Source organism: Pygoscelis adeliae, unplaced genomic scaffold (assembly GCF_000699105.1).
Source record: "Pygoscelis adeliae isolate BGI_AS28 unplaced genomic scaffold, ASM69910v1 Scaffold453, whole genome shotgun sequence".
In the NCBI taxonomy this organism is placed as follows: domain Eukaryota; kingdom Metazoa; phylum Chordata; class Aves; order Sphenisciformes; family Spheniscidae; genus Pygoscelis; species Pygoscelis adeliae.
The window spans coordinates 878830-893984 of NW_008824450.1; the positions used below are offsets into that span (position 1 = coordinate 878830).

Below are 15155 nucleotides of genomic sequence, written 5' to 3' on the forward strand. Positions count from 1 at the left end.
TTTTCCATTCCTTTCTCTCTTGCACTCTCTTTATTCCAAGCCTGCGGATTTGGACGCCTGGGTAAGCTCTCTTTTTTGTCTGGATCTTGCTTATTCCAAGTGTCATGTTGTTACTGTGCACGTACAGATTGTTATTGCTGAGCACAGATGCAGGATTTTATTTTCTGTCATTACATTTTAAAAGGTGTTCAGCTAGAAAATTGCATATTATTTCCTCCATAAAGATTTTCACTGGTTCCTTTTGTGTAGGTTACAGCTGCTGAAACCAAACTTGATCTGGTGATGTGTGTTGTTGGCTAAGAGAGTAGCAGAAACAGGAGGAAATGAAGGTTACACCAGTACTGCTTTTTAAGGCTGCGAGTCTGCATCTGGGTTCTAAACCAAAACAAACCCCAGTCACCTGCCTTCAACAGAATGAGAGAAAGTACAAAAAGCAAGTGATTTTGTAGGCCTCGCATGTTTGGAACAGTGACTGCAGGCTGCTCCGTGGTAGTGGTGATATTTCTGCTGATGCAAGTGGAAGTTGAGTCAAGGCTCCCCCATGGTTACTTGTCCAGTACAAGCCTCCCTGTAAAGTTCTGCTGTTCAGTCTTAGGCATGATACGTGCAAGCTGCCTCTTGCTGTTTCAGTGTTGTTCTTTCAGCTCTGCCGTTCCCTTTAGGCTTGGTCAGGAACATGCCAGCTAGCTAATTTTGGAGCTAGTTCTGTTCTTCAGTGCATTGCTGTCAATTCCTTCTTCTAGTCTTGGAGCCTTTAATAGCATTTGCTTTTCTCCCCTGCCACCTGGACTGCTACCAGTCCACCAGGACTGGCAGAGACATGGGAAAGCATGAGGTATAAGAATTTGCAGTTGTGAAGTGTGGCAAGCTGAGGTACCCAGCCAAAACATCTCTGCTGTGCTGCTGCAGAGGTATTACTGGATACCTTTGGGGGAAGCTGGTTAACTCCTCTCAGCAAAGACAGGGTGATGTAGAAACAAGGCATTTGACAGAGACTTAAGGACCTTTCCTTTATCCTTGTAGCTTCTTTCCCTGGATTGCCTCTGACTGATTCTCTAGGCGTCATTTCGCTAGTTCGTCTGTGACTGGTGAATGTGTTTTGCCAAGAAGATAAATATTTTTGCAAAAATCTTGCCAAGTGCTATGACTTGCCTTTGAGGAAGTTCTTTATAGATTAAGGTATGGACCTTTCCTTCTAGCTCGACTTGCCCTTTGCAGAGAGAGGGGTGGTTTCTTTTCCTCCAGTAGAGTCTTTTCCATGCCCTCTCCCGAAATCCTAGAATCCCAACAGTATTGCAGAGAGAGACAGCCTGATGGTAGCCGTCAGCTGTGGGCTGTGCTATTGCTGCACTTTATTCCTGGGTGCCACATGCCCTACTGTAATCTGACCCTGCCAAGAAGCCCTTTTTTTCAAGCAGATTTCCTTCCTAGTTTTCATGTTTAACAAGGTGATGAGAAGGGACTGTGATTAAAAATAATAGAAATCTGGTGATATTTCATGGTGGGCAAAGCCAAAGCTAATCTGTGAATGGATGTAGCTAGAGTGAAACCCAGCACTAGAAGATCAGTGGTACAGTCTGATGTGTTGCGTGTTGGTGTCAGTTCAGGATGAGGCTGAGAGTGTCTGGCTTTGTTCATAGAGAATGAACCAATAATATTTCATTACCTCAATTAAGAGGCTTGCAAAATATTTCTTTTGGCCTGCCTGTCAGCTAGCAGGCCAGTGCTTGAATTCTTTAGCTGAGCCAGTGTGCAATGCATAGCTTTAGAAATGTGCTTTCACAGTTTGTTTCTAAATGGGTTACTTGATAAAGGTAGAGGAGGAGGGAGGGAATCACACATGACTCTGCCCTAGCTCTTTGTCACCATTCAAAGCAGCACTGAGAGAACCTGGAAAACTTTGGTCTGTGGAAAAAGTGTAAAGATAAAATGTAGGAAGAATTTGAAAGAGCCCCCAGGCAGTCCATGGATCCATGCCCATGGAAGCTGTAGTAGCATGCTAGGTAGTATACCTTCACTGTCCTTTTGTAAGAATGCAATGTTTGTAACTTCGGACGCCATCAGAGGGAATTCTTGAGCATTTCCTGAATATATCTTATACCTAGTTTTTGTACAGAAGACAATTGCCTATTGCATACATTCTCTTTTGCAAATACACGCTGTCCTATGCTACTTTCTAAGTTTTGGGTGCATTCGTGCGTGCTACAACTAACTACTCTCTTCCTCCCCTCCCTCTCTCTTGTTTCTGTCTTCATACTCCTTGGATATCACACTCTGCTGTGTTCCAAACTACAGTTTCTTAGATGTCATCTCTGGGCTTTGGCCATCTCTTGCATGATATGTTCAAGCTCAGATGTAGCTTCTGCAGCGTGGAAGTGAAATGCAACTTTCTGATATAGGATTTTCAAACCAGTGTGTTATCACGCATATCTTCCCTTCTCCTTCCTTCTTTAGTTCTAAAGGCATTTGAAGAGTGTATCTGATGCTTTGTTTGGCACCTGCAATCTCAATTCCCAGTGAAATTGTAATCATCTCCATAGCAGCCAGTTCTGTCTGGGACACCACAGGCTTCTGACTTCAGGTAGGGAATAAGCAGCAGAACTAGAGGAACTCTTAATAAATATCCCGTATTCATACAAAATGTCCCTTGTTGCCTAACCCAGTTTGGAACAGTGAATATTTCAAATGACACATGCTCTGACTGTACCATTCATACTTCAAACATCGTCATAAAGTGTACTAAGTTTCTAGTAATAACAGCTGGGAATAGAGGGAAACAGAAAGCAACTTTCAAGCAGATCTGTCAGAATGTTTCTCAGTATATTTCAATGCACTGAAAGATCAGCAGCTCTTGAAAACAAGCAAGGCATTGAAAATATGTTTGGGTTGCGAGTAAGTTTTCTCTGCAACCTCTGGTTCATCATACAGGTTATGGGCGATAAGTGGGACATAATGGGAGATAATATGGGAGAAATTACTTAGGGGGAAGAATGGTGAGTATACTGAGGTCGTAGTCTGCAGTTGGGAGATCTGGTTTTGATTCTTCGATATCAATTTTGAAAGACCCTAGGGAAGTCACTAACAGAATGTCTGTCTGCTGCAGGGTGCATTGGTGTGGAGGCATTATTCACTGTGGGCATCCCAGCTCCAGTCAGGTCTGCTTGGGAGTTCGTGGGTCATCATCATGCAGATCAGCACACCTCTAATGTGTCTGCATCTCAGCACCCTACTTGAGAGATTAGGTGTTTGGTTTGTGTTCCCTTCCAGAGGTGTCGTATGGATAAATAGGCTGAATTTCTTGGTGAATGAGGTCAGGCAAGCTCATAGGTTGAAAAGATGAGTGGGTGTGTGGGTACATGATCCATGTCTTGCCAGAAACAGAATAAAGCCTTTTGCCCACCAGTATTGCCCACCAGAATAGCCTGCTACCCCAGGAGAGTAGCACTGCCACGTAATTAATTTATTTAGATTAAGCAGAAACTTTCTTGCATCTTTAAGCGTTCATCTTTTGACTCTTTTCTCCTCCCTTCCCCCCCTCCCCGTATTACACTTCACATAAAAAGCACCTTCCATCTGAATTGTGCAGAGGGGTCAGCACTATGTTACTCTCCTTTCTTTTCCTTATTTATTTTCTCATTAAGGAAATACAAGTCACTTGTTTAGTAATCTGATTTTATGGGTGTTATGCAGAAAATCAGCAGGAGATTCAGGGTCCTTTTGTCATCCACCAGACCACCCTGCCTTCTTACATCTGTTTCATTTCAGTTGAAATTGCTTAGTCCTTTTCTGTATAGAAGATGGATATTGGTTCAGGATAGCTATGGTTCTCTTATCAGAAAATGGTAATAATTTTGGCACTTACAAAGTGCCCATCAGTGCCCCTATTGTTGCTGTGGTGTCTCTTTGGTCAGGTTACATATATGGGGCAGCTCATTCTCATCCCTCTCCCCATCCTATTTCAGCTGGTTTGCAGGGTGGAAGGTATATAGCAGCTCTGGTTAAACCAAAGCCAGAGATTTTGCCTTTAATCAAGTGTCTTGGAGAGCAAGAGGATTTAGATATGAGTCTATAGTGCTTGTGCCTTACCATGGCCTTGTTGGCTGGGATGACAAACATGGAAACCAAAACATTTCTTTTTCCTTTAAAAACAGACAAACAGACACCACCACCACACCCCTACAACCCCCTATTTCATGTACTCCTTTTCTTGCTTACTTATCAACTGCCCCTCACTGCCTAGCTTAAAATCTCTTTGGAGCCCTATTATACCACTGTATTTCCATCAGCAGGGGAGCAGAAAGAAGGAAATGCACAGCAACTTGCTTTCAGATGTAATTTTTCTCATTAACAATGGCTGTTGGCCATAAAATGACAGGTCTGAGCCCACGGGGATATTTGTCCCAGCTGCTTAATCATATTGGACCAGCATTTTCTGTGATTGTACCATCATCATTAAAAGTTAAGAGCAATGCTGCTGGGATGTTATAGATTAGCAGGATTTGTGTTCATGTTAAACAGACTTAATAATTCTGGTTTTGAAAGGTCTTCTGCCTGGTGGTAACTTATGTGGCCCCAGAGATTTTTGGGGCAGGATGGGGGAAGAAAAACAAGTGCCGTTCTTCTTGCTATTGTTGCTTGTTATCTTTAAACTTGAAAAGTTTGGTTCTGTTCCATCAATGCCATGTTTCTTAAGGCTAGTTCAGTTTAGGTGTGGGAATGCAATGAAGTGCTGCTAGTTGTAAAGAGCTAAAAGGCAAAAGCAGTTGCTGTAACCACACAGACTTTATTTTTTTAATTGAGCACTGTTTAGTTGATGACTGGGTTATGCTTAAGCATGTGCTTGTATACCAAGTTTGCTGTTTTGGAAGTGTCACACTTATACTTTGGAAGATGGAAGAGAAATTCTCTGACACCCACTTCCTCTCCAAATCTGCAGCACCCAGCCAGAGGAACTCTGGGGGTGCTGGTGGTGCATGCACAGAGAGCGTGTGGAGAGAGCACTTAATTATCAGGGTAGTCCTATGTATGTCTGTAAAAGCAAATGCATGGTCGGTAAGAATGTGTGTTGCTATAAAGATGTTACGAAATAGCCTTGTATTTCGCATTTTCCTCATGATTGTAGGGATGTGTTAGATCTATAGAAGTTTTCTGACACTCCAAGGGGCAAATGTTTATAAAGTGGAGGATTTGAGGTTTATTTTTAAGGTAAGGTGAAGAACATTGAAGTGGAGTAATAAACATCACGATTCATGGAAAACAAAGACTTGGATAAGGTGGAGTTCTGAAAAAGGCAATAGGAAGGTGTCACCTTTCTATGATTATATGTTTTCATATAAGGAGAAATAAAATCAAGGTTACAAGTTTGAGTATGATACTAATAAGAGCGTTTCAAACTTGTGGGGATAATCCAAAATGAACTGCAATACTGAAGGTTTGTAGTTCCACCGAGAGGGGATCCTGTACATCAGTCCTGAGCAATGATTTTTATTTTTTTTAGTTCCTTCCAGTCTGCATCCCATGTACTTTCCTTGCACTCACACTTTTTATTTTTAATTTCTTCTTCTACTGATGCTCTTTTGTTCTTCCCAGGCTGTGGAGCTGCAAGGCAGGGAGGCAGAGTTGAAGCGGCAAGAGGCCTTCTATAAAGAGCAGTTGGCTCGCATTGAGAGGAAGGTAAGGCTAAGTTGTCTTTTATTTGTGGCCTCCGCATACTAATGGGATCGGATGCGGATCTGTGTGGATCCAAAGAGCAGAGAAACAAGAAGCATTGTGCTGAAACCTGGAACTGTCAGCTCCCAGTATCTATCTGCCCCTCACCCCTTATATAGTTAAGTGATAAAAAAGCTGTACAAACCAAATCTTTTGAGCAACTTGCATTTGAAAGATAAGGGGGTTTTAGCTGGATGATTTTTTAAAAAAGATTTCTAGTAGTTCAAACTTTATTTTCTTTTTCACCATGGGGTTTAGGTGAAAGCTAAATTGAAAAAAACCAAGTGCCCTGTTTTTTTTATTCCTTTTGTTAAAAATACTTTCCTAAATTAAAAAAAACCCACCACAAATCTTGCTATAAATATGAATTAAAGTTGTATTATTAATTTTTCTCTGGGGAGCCCAACAGTTCAAAGAGTGGTGCTGCAGTGCACTGCCTGCTTCTTGCTGGATAAGGCTTTGAAATGAACATGATTTAAAGAGACACTGTCAAGCATCTTTTAAGCCTGAAATGACCTTTGAAAATCCATTTAGGGATTTGAATCTCTCCCCTAAACGTGGGATTTGCTTCTCTGTTTAATTGTTTACCATGATGAGTTTTTAAAAATTGATGCCATAAAAATAGGAGCAGCCATGCTGTTCCTTATGAACTAATGTGTTTTTCACTTCCTGGCAAAATGAAATAATGTTATAAGTAGTCTTTATTTTTTAATAAATGTGGAGAATAATCTTCTCCAATTTGAAGCAATTAGACCTCCTGACAGGGAGTTGCATACATCCGACTTATAGTTGTGTTATGTGACTAAAAAGAAAGGCAAACAATGAAAAAGGTGGGTTGTAAAGAGGCAGAGAAATCAATCAGCTTTATTACCAACATGTAACATGATGGTGAATATGGAACATGGGAAAATTGCAGATTATAGAAATGGTAGGAAACTATCGGCACATCTATTCCCCTTTTCATTCCCTGCTACTGCACGATTGTCCATGCAGCATTTTTTTTAAGCCATTGATGGTAAAACATGCCCATGAGCAATTTCACATGATACCATTTTGCAACACTTTAATCCATACAGTTCATTAAAAAATAAACTATTAAAACTACTACTCAGTGTTGCATTCAGATTTTTAAATTCTATTTCTAGATAATGGGGATTGTTCAGCGAAATTGCAAACGATCTAGCAGCTATCGTTCTAATTATCGCAGTTGTCCATATGTTCATACGCAAAGGGAATTTTTGCAATTTCTTGGTCTCATGCTGTGTGCTTCTATTATATTCTTCTCTCCGGATTTGGTTTCATGAAGCGGAAACTGCAGGGAAAATCTGTATGTGTGTCTGTCCTTTATGAACAGTGGAGTGGGGAGAGGTTTGTGTCCAGGCTGCATTGTCCTTTTCTTGAAGTCTTTTGTTGTATTTTGTGTTTCCCTTTTCAGGTCCATGTCCCTTGCTGTCCAAAGTCCCAGGGTAACTTTTTAAACAAGGTGATGGATATTTTAGTGCAGGATCTTCTCAGGGGAGTAAGGTGGCTTGCCCATAGTCCTATTCAAACTGCAGAGCTGCATAGAAACTATCTTCTAGTTCTTATGTGTACAAAAGCAAGTAGATAAAAAGGACAGGTTTTCTTTCCTCTCTTAAAACACTAGATAGTTTCTGACCCTTGAACACTAGCGTTCTGCTGGTAATAAAATAGAAGAATGCCTCCAACCGTTAGTCTAGATTGGAGTGGGAGGTGGTGGGGGCTAGAAAGGAGAGGAGAGAAATGTACTTGAAACAGTGTAATAAAGCTTAATTGTATTAGTTTTGAAAAAGGTTTTCGATCTTCTCTGGATAATTTTATTCCTATAACGGTTGGAAAGATGGAAAACACAGCACAGAACAATCTTTTTTATTAGCTGTTGCTTTTATATAATTCTCCTTTTATTTGTTGAATACACGCAGACCTTGACATTTATTTATTTATTTTCCCTTCCACTGTGCTAAAACCTTCCAACTCAGTCTTAGATATATTTTTATCCATCTGTGTATATGTGTGTGTATACATTAGAAAAAAGCTGTTGGGAAGGGGATGAGGTGGGGAGGAGCTCTGAAATAGAAGTTTGCTTTCTCTGCTGTTTTCAGAGGGGATGGTCACTTGGAGTGTGGTCACTGGTAGTTTGGAGGTGTTGGGCTGGGAGTGAATGGATGCAATGGCTCAGTGTGGAGGTAGAAAGCTGCAATTTCTCCTTCTAAGGACCAGGCTAAGTACCTTCCCGGTAGGATGCTAAGAATAATTGTGTTATATACTCCTTACAACATAGCAGCTGCTGCGCTGAATCAAACATGGAGACTGTCCTGTTTCTTCTGACGGTGGTCAGTTTTCAAAGACTTTGAAGGAAGATGCAAAAAAACCTCACCAAAACAACAAAAAAATCTTTTGGAGAACAACGTTGAGAAGAGTCTTCCTAAGTGTTGTCAGTCGGAGGCTGGCACATGCCCTGCTGCAAAAGAGTTTATTTTCATTCAGTATTTTTATTCACTGTAATGGAACTTGGATTACTGCCACCATTTTTCTATGTGTCTCAGGCATTTTTCCTGAAGCCTTGTTTAGCTCTTTGCCTCCAATATCATGTGGCAGTGTGTGCCACAGGTTAACTTATATACCCTATAAATTCTCTGTTACCAGTTTCAAATACTTTTTTTCGTTTAATATTCTTTATGTGAAAGAGATAAAAGGAATTCTCTTCACTATTCATTATCTGTAGACTTCTGTTCCCTCTTTTATCTTCCCATTAAGCTGAGCAGTCCTCACCTTTTCAGCCTCTGCTTGTGTGAATGTTTTTTTCCAGGTTTCTCATTCTACTTGTTTGTCTTTGGGCCCTTTCCCCCTTGTGGCTCTGTCTTTGAGATGTATTGACCAGAATTGAACGCAGTAGTTCCCTTGAATGCAGCAGATTGTGTGAATACATTATCCTTTTATTTTGTAATCTCTGAAAGAGTACTGTAATCTACTGGACAGAGCACAGAATTGGAAGCAAAAAACTGCTCATTTTCTAATAGCTGTTTCTCTTTTGGGAGTTTGAAACAATTACTTAGTCCATCTATCTCAGTTATTCCATCTATATGATGGAATAGCTTATAATGGGAGGGCAAAGTGTTGTGAAACAGTAAAGCTATAGAAATGCTGAAAAGGCTTTGCCTTTAGTTTTGCATGAGATGAACTATGGGTGTACCTTATTTCAAATAGATCTTGAGAAACTCAGTTTCTCTAGAGAGTTTTATTAAAATTTTCACAGGAAAGGGCATGTATGAAAAAATAATGTCAGTGTTTCTGATTTTGGGGTAGCACTGGAAGAAGTAAGACGGTGAGTGCAGCAGTGTTGTGTCACGCTAAAGATCCATCTAGTTCAATATGCTGGTCCTGACTGTGACCGAAAGTGGATGTCCAGGGATGAGCGTAAGATCAGGGCAGGTATATGGAATACTTGCCCCAAATGCTTTGATTATCCTGGCTGGTCGTCTTTGAAACGTTTCCACATCTGTTTAATCCTCTCTGAGAGGTGTGAACCAGAACTGCGCACACAGTGCTCAAGATATGGGCGGACCATGAATATATACAGTAGCTGTATCAGAATCACTGTTTGGTTCTCTGTTTCTTTGTAGCGCCTAACGCTTGATTTGCACTTCTGACTTGTGTTGAGCAAATGCTACGCACTACTGCTACTAGCAGCATTCAGCTGTTTTGAGTGCAGATTTGAATGCATGAAGTAGCTGTGATTGAATGCATGAACCAATGCTGTGATTTGTTGTTGGGAGTTATTCTTCCCACTGCGCCCTTCATTACCAGTTTGTCAAGGGTTGTGTGTGTGTGAAGGGGTGGTAGGTTTTGTTCTGCCTGCACTGCAGTGCATGCTTTTCAGACTTTTTAAAATCAAATTTTATTGAACAAATTCCTTGCGGAGGATCAGAACACTGGTGATGCCCTCGGTCTTCCTCACTTTAACTTTGGTAGTGTGTTGTAGTTGTGTGTTTCAGTCTCTTGGGTTGCTTGTATGTTTTTGTTTTGGAGTGCCTGAAATATTTTGGTAATCAGGAAAATTACAGGGAATATATCCTTTGAAGTGACTATTTCTTATATGACTCTGTAATTGCAGGATTTTGGAGCTGGTGATACAGACATTCACTTCCACACCTGTGTTTCCAATGTGACTGTCTAATCTCCAATAAGTAATCCAGTAATGAGACCTGGGTAATCTGTTATAAGCGGTTAAACTTCTAACTCTGACTTGTTAGAGTAATTTTACATCTCATTAATGTAATCTGGAATTGTTTCACAAAAAGTGGGTCTTGTCTCAACTGTTTTGAAGGAGGTTTTGTACTGTAGTGTTTCTCTGGGTAGAAAGAATGAGAGTTGGACCTAATAATCTGTAAGGAAAACCTTAGAAACACTAAATTTGAGAAGCTTAAGCTGATGTTCTTTCATGCATTTATATGTCAGTGAGAAGCAGGGAGGGAGATGGAGGGAGCTTGGTATAAATAGTTAATATATATACTGCTCAGAACTGGGATTTTTATTAAGGATTCTGTGTATGCGTTGTCCTGCTTCCTCCAAATGGTAGAAACATCCTTTAAAAAGTCTGATAAGAAAGAAATGCAGTCTCTCCTGGAACCCTTCACATGCCAGGAGATTTCACTTAGCATATTAGTTGTATACTTTCTCCCAACTAAATATTTGTTTGACTCTTTTTGCTCTTTGGCCTCTTGCTGGGTTTAACCTGACAAAGGTTGAGGGCAGTGCTACAGTATAGCAAAACACGGGCAGCTCTTTGGAGTAGCATAAAATGGCAGAGAAAGGCTGAAGGTGATCTCGGCAGATGAAGTGGAACTCCTTGCTATAGATGGATGTCTCTTCTTTGTTTGGATTTTCCTAAGCTCCGGCTCCCACGTTATCTTTTATTAGATGGCTGTGGACTACTGTGAGCAGTGGGTACATTAATATGCAATGTTTTTCTGCTTGTAGTTTTCAATACGGTAAGTAGCACAAGAGGTATTCATAAGCTGTAGAGTATTTATGCAAGTGGGAAAGGAATGCATTAAACATACTTTTTTTTTTAGTTAATAATAAGGTAGACTGCTCCTTTTTCTCTGCTTAGCTTCACAAATCTTGTAATTTTGTGTGGTATTCACCTTGTTTGGTTTGTTTAGATTAATCTTCTTTTGCCCTTGCACTCAACATTTAATTCATATTTGTAAAGCATTTAGGATGTGTAAAGAACGGGAGGCGAACTTATTTTTGTTTGTTATTCTTATTGGCCTTGATCCTTCTTCTTGGAGCAGGCTCCCACTCTGGTGCACCAAGGTCACCCCTACATGTGAATCCACTGTCATTTCTATGCTTTTTGGCCAGTAACTCATCTCAATCAAAATCTCTGCAGAGAAAGTGACAGCAGCCTGGGGAAAAAAGCCTTCCAGAATAATATGTTCATGTTGGGTCTTCGTGATCAATTTTAAGCAGATTCTGCAGGGCTGAGCAAACTGATATCACCTGGCCAAGGTGGCAGGGGATTTCTGTTGAAGGGGAGGAGGAATCAGTTCCCTGAGTTGGATCCCAGGCTGCGTCTGTGTCCACGAGACCTAGAGAGCACTCACCTACCTTTGAAAAAGCAAGCCGTGTTGAGGTGTTATCTTCAGCCGAACCGCCTGCCCTCTCAGTGGGAGTTAAAGATTCAGTGCCCTTTTCTAAATGAGTTGATATGTCTTGGCAGGTGTCACTGACACCATTTACTTTCTCAATAAAATGGCCTGTAATGTCTTAGGGCTGCATGTGAGCTATTGCTGTGTGTGTAAGGGCTGCTTTGTTTGCCTCCAGTCACTGTGTTGCCAGCCACTAGCTTACTGCTCTCGCCAGTGCTGTGGGGTACTTTGAGGAAGAACAGCTAGTGTGAAACCAAGTTCTGGTCTCAAAAAATGTGTTTCCCTTTCACAAGTATCACTTGTCCCTGTCTTCATAATTGAGCCTTACAGTATTCTTTAAAATTTCCATTTTTTTCTTACCTAATTTGTTCAATTCTCTTCTCATCCCCTGCCGCAAACCCTTCCTCCCACAGAACCAGCAGTGCTTGATGTGACCCTACAACAGCTGTGATCCAAAAAAGCAGTTTGCCTTTCAGGCCAGTGGAGCAATATAACAAGGCACCCAGTTCATCGAACTGTTGATTTAATCTTCTGAACACAAGAAGAATAATCCCCGGTATAGTTTTCTGAAATAGGCTGATAAGGTCCGTCCTAATCATCCAGATCACTTCCCAGTCGCTTGGGCAGTCTGTCCGAGGCTGCGTGGACGTTGTCTTTCAGGTGGTGTGGCTCTAGCAGTCTTTCAGGGCACAGCCTTTGATATTTAGAGAACTGAAGATTTTGTCCTGTGTGCGCGTTAAATTTCTGAACGGGAACAAAATGAAAAAAGAACGAACCTGAAATTGTCACCTGAACTGGTTCTGATCTCTCATCCTCTTCCTCTTTTCAGTTATTCACAGACATTAAATGTCATGCTGGGGGAGGAGGAGGCATCCATAATTTCTTTTTTCCACCGGTATCCGTTAGGGCTGAACAGCGTCTAGGGGAGGCTGCCTTCCTAATGCTTCTCCGTTGTCTCCCTGTCTGCGGGGAGAGGTTGCTTTGTTGTTGCCGTCGGCCAGCTCGCAAACTGACTTCCAGTACCTTGTGCTCAATTCACCCATTTAACGGCTGTTTTGCTGAAAGCTTGTAAAGTTTAGTAGTTAATATACCTCAGTACACCAGCTTTTAGAGATCAGATAAATTGATTGGTAATTTGATGAACTCAAGGAACATCTATAACAGGGTAAATAAAATGTGTTAGATGTCAGCACTGCCTCTCTGCCTTCTCTGCGATGTGTATGTTCTCTCTTCGATATGTGTTGACTAATGTACAGTACATTACATCAAATTCCAAGCAGCCTCTATGCAAACAGCAACTAAGTGTTTGCTTCCCCTTCAGTCTGGACGATTAGTGTAGAGATGCATTTGCAGTCTGTGTGCTGAAGGGTGAACTGTCAGAGCCTTACGGTGATTTTGTTTCCCTGGCATTTAGAGTACCTTTGCAGAGGGAGAGGATGATGCTTATGGGCTGCTTCATCTTGCAGGAATCCATCCTCAGGCTCGACTTGTGAAATAAATGTGGCAATGTGTGGTTTGAACTTAGTGTCTTAACACTGAATTTAGCAGCTGAATTTAGATAACAATCTGGTATCTGGTCTCATCAGTGTATCACTATGAAGACTTGTTAAAGGCAGAACAAAAAGACCTAGAATGTGATCTTGTCTCTTTGTTAGAACTCAACACCAGAGTATTTGTCGAGTCTAGTCCAAAAAGAGCAAAACAAGGGGTGCTTTTTTCTTACTTTTGAGAGCTTTCCCCATTATCTAATATTTCTGATACCCTCCTCTGTCATTTCTTATTCATCCCAATTTTCCCTTCATTTCATTCATTTTCTTATTGCCTAATAGTTTAAATTTCTGTTTTCTCCCTCTTTGTGCTGTTTATATGCTTGTTTGTAAGCAGAATGGTATTTATAAATGTGTGTATATACAGGTAGCACTGTTACCAGTAACACCAGTGCTACTTTTCTAATGGAAAGCAGCGCTTGCATGCGCATACATATATACACATGCGTGCAGACACGCTGTCTGTCTCTCACCTATTTTTACTGTGGTGTAGTTGTACCTTAGCATCAACTACATTATCCTGCTGCAATAAATACCAGTGCTGCCTGTTATTTCTGTGTAAATCACCAACCAGTGTACAATTAATTTTTGGCCCTGTTATTGCAGTATTGGCTATTTTATGAAACTGAAGAGTTAGCACAGTGAATTGATTAAGCATGTTCCAGACCTTAGGCTGGAGTCTGTGTGTCTGCTGGGATTAGGATGATTGAAGCTTATGCTTCTCTTGGGATATTCCAGATTTAGACTTAGTCTTGGAAATTGTTTCAGGTAGACAAAACTTCTCTGTGTGTGTGGAATCCACTTGCATAAGAGCCTGACTATGGGGAATCTGAGATTTCTACTTCAGCCCGCTGCGGTCCCTCCGCATGTGGCAGGAAAAAAGGCATCACTATTGTGACTTAAAGATAAAGCCAAGGCCTGGGCTCATTTTGAAAAGGTCCTTAAAATTATGGCTCTGCCCTTACAGAATATGCTGTCATCATGTTAATGGAAAATATGGCTAATAATTACTCTGTAAATTGGGCAGACTCCACAGAACGTCTCAAATTTGTGCTGAATTAAGTAGTGCAGAGATCAGACTTTAAAAAGGGACTACTCCGTATTTACAGCAGCTGTACATTCTGAAGTGAGTGTGTTTGGTAGTTTACTGTGGGTGTGTTAAATACATGTTTCATGACAGCCTAGGGCCACTTCTCTGAAGGTTTTTCCCCATCTGCCAGTCATTTTAAAGAAACATAAATAAAAGCTATTCCAATTTCTTGAACATATAATACACGTTCCCAAGAGACCAGCGCGACTCAGAAGTAGCTTGTAAATAACATGTTTTAATGTTCTTAAATATATGTGCACCATCAAGCTCGCCGTGAGGTCTTGAGCCACTGCAAATGGTATTTGCTTCGTCTGTCACAGACTCTCCTAATCCCAGGATGATGGGTGGTGGGGTTTTTGTGAGCTGGGAACTTTTTCCAGCTATTCATTAACTGAGGTTTCCAGCTCACTGGAAGATAAGTGAACAATGTCCCCATTTTAAAATGGGGACATTGTTTTTGGGGTTAGCTGGTCGTTTGGCTATATATTCTGCTGCACCAAGAATGATCCCAATGGCAGTTTACCATTAAACACCTTGACTCAGATGAGCATTACCTGACTCACCTATTCACAGTCCAGCCCCGCTGTAAGTAAATATGAAATAATGGCTGAATTTGTTTGTTTTTAATAAAAATAATAAACATACATCTCATACACACTGGAACTGTCTGTCTTCTGTAGAGTCAAACCCTGACAAAGGTGGAGAGGAGAGTTTTGCCCTGGTTGGTACTCACCGGCGGAGTAGCCATCAGATAAAAGACGGTGCCCTGCATGGAGGGCAGTGATGGCAAGGAACAGCCACAGAGCCAGAAAACACTGAGAGGCCACTTAATCTTTGTCAGTCTCCAAGGGGCCACAGAGGAGCGAGAGACGGGAGAAGGAAATGCAGGAGTTGAGATAAAACTCTAAGCCTCTGATTTGAGAAGACTTGTAGTAACTAGATTATTTTAAGAGAAGAGCTAGCTTTTCTTTTCCTTTCCAATTATTGCATTTCAGGTCTTTTCATAAGAAAAAAGGCTTAATTCCTTCTCCTTCCTTCTCTCTCCCCATTCTGCTGAACAGAAGCCAAATTTTTGCTTATATAATATCAAGCTGCAAGGTTGCTGTGAGCTTGCATGCCTGGGTCAATCGAGGAGTG

At 41.1% G+C, this 15155-nt stretch overlaps 1 protein-coding gene across 2 annotated transcripts in view; it reads left to right on the forward strand.

Annotated features, from left to right (window-relative positions):
- CHCHD6 (coiled-coil-helix-coiled-coil-helix domain containing 6) overlaps window positions 1–15155 on the forward strand; it is a 121829-nt gene that overhangs the window by 38967 nt on the left and 67707 nt on the right. For both annotated transcript variants that reach the window (XM_009321037.1, XM_009321038.1), the window contains one exon: window positions 5590–5673. In XM_009321037.1, coding sequence (XP_009319312.1) covers window positions 5590–5673 — 84 coding nt within the window. The remainder of the gene's footprint in view (window positions 1–5589; window positions 5674–15155) is intronic.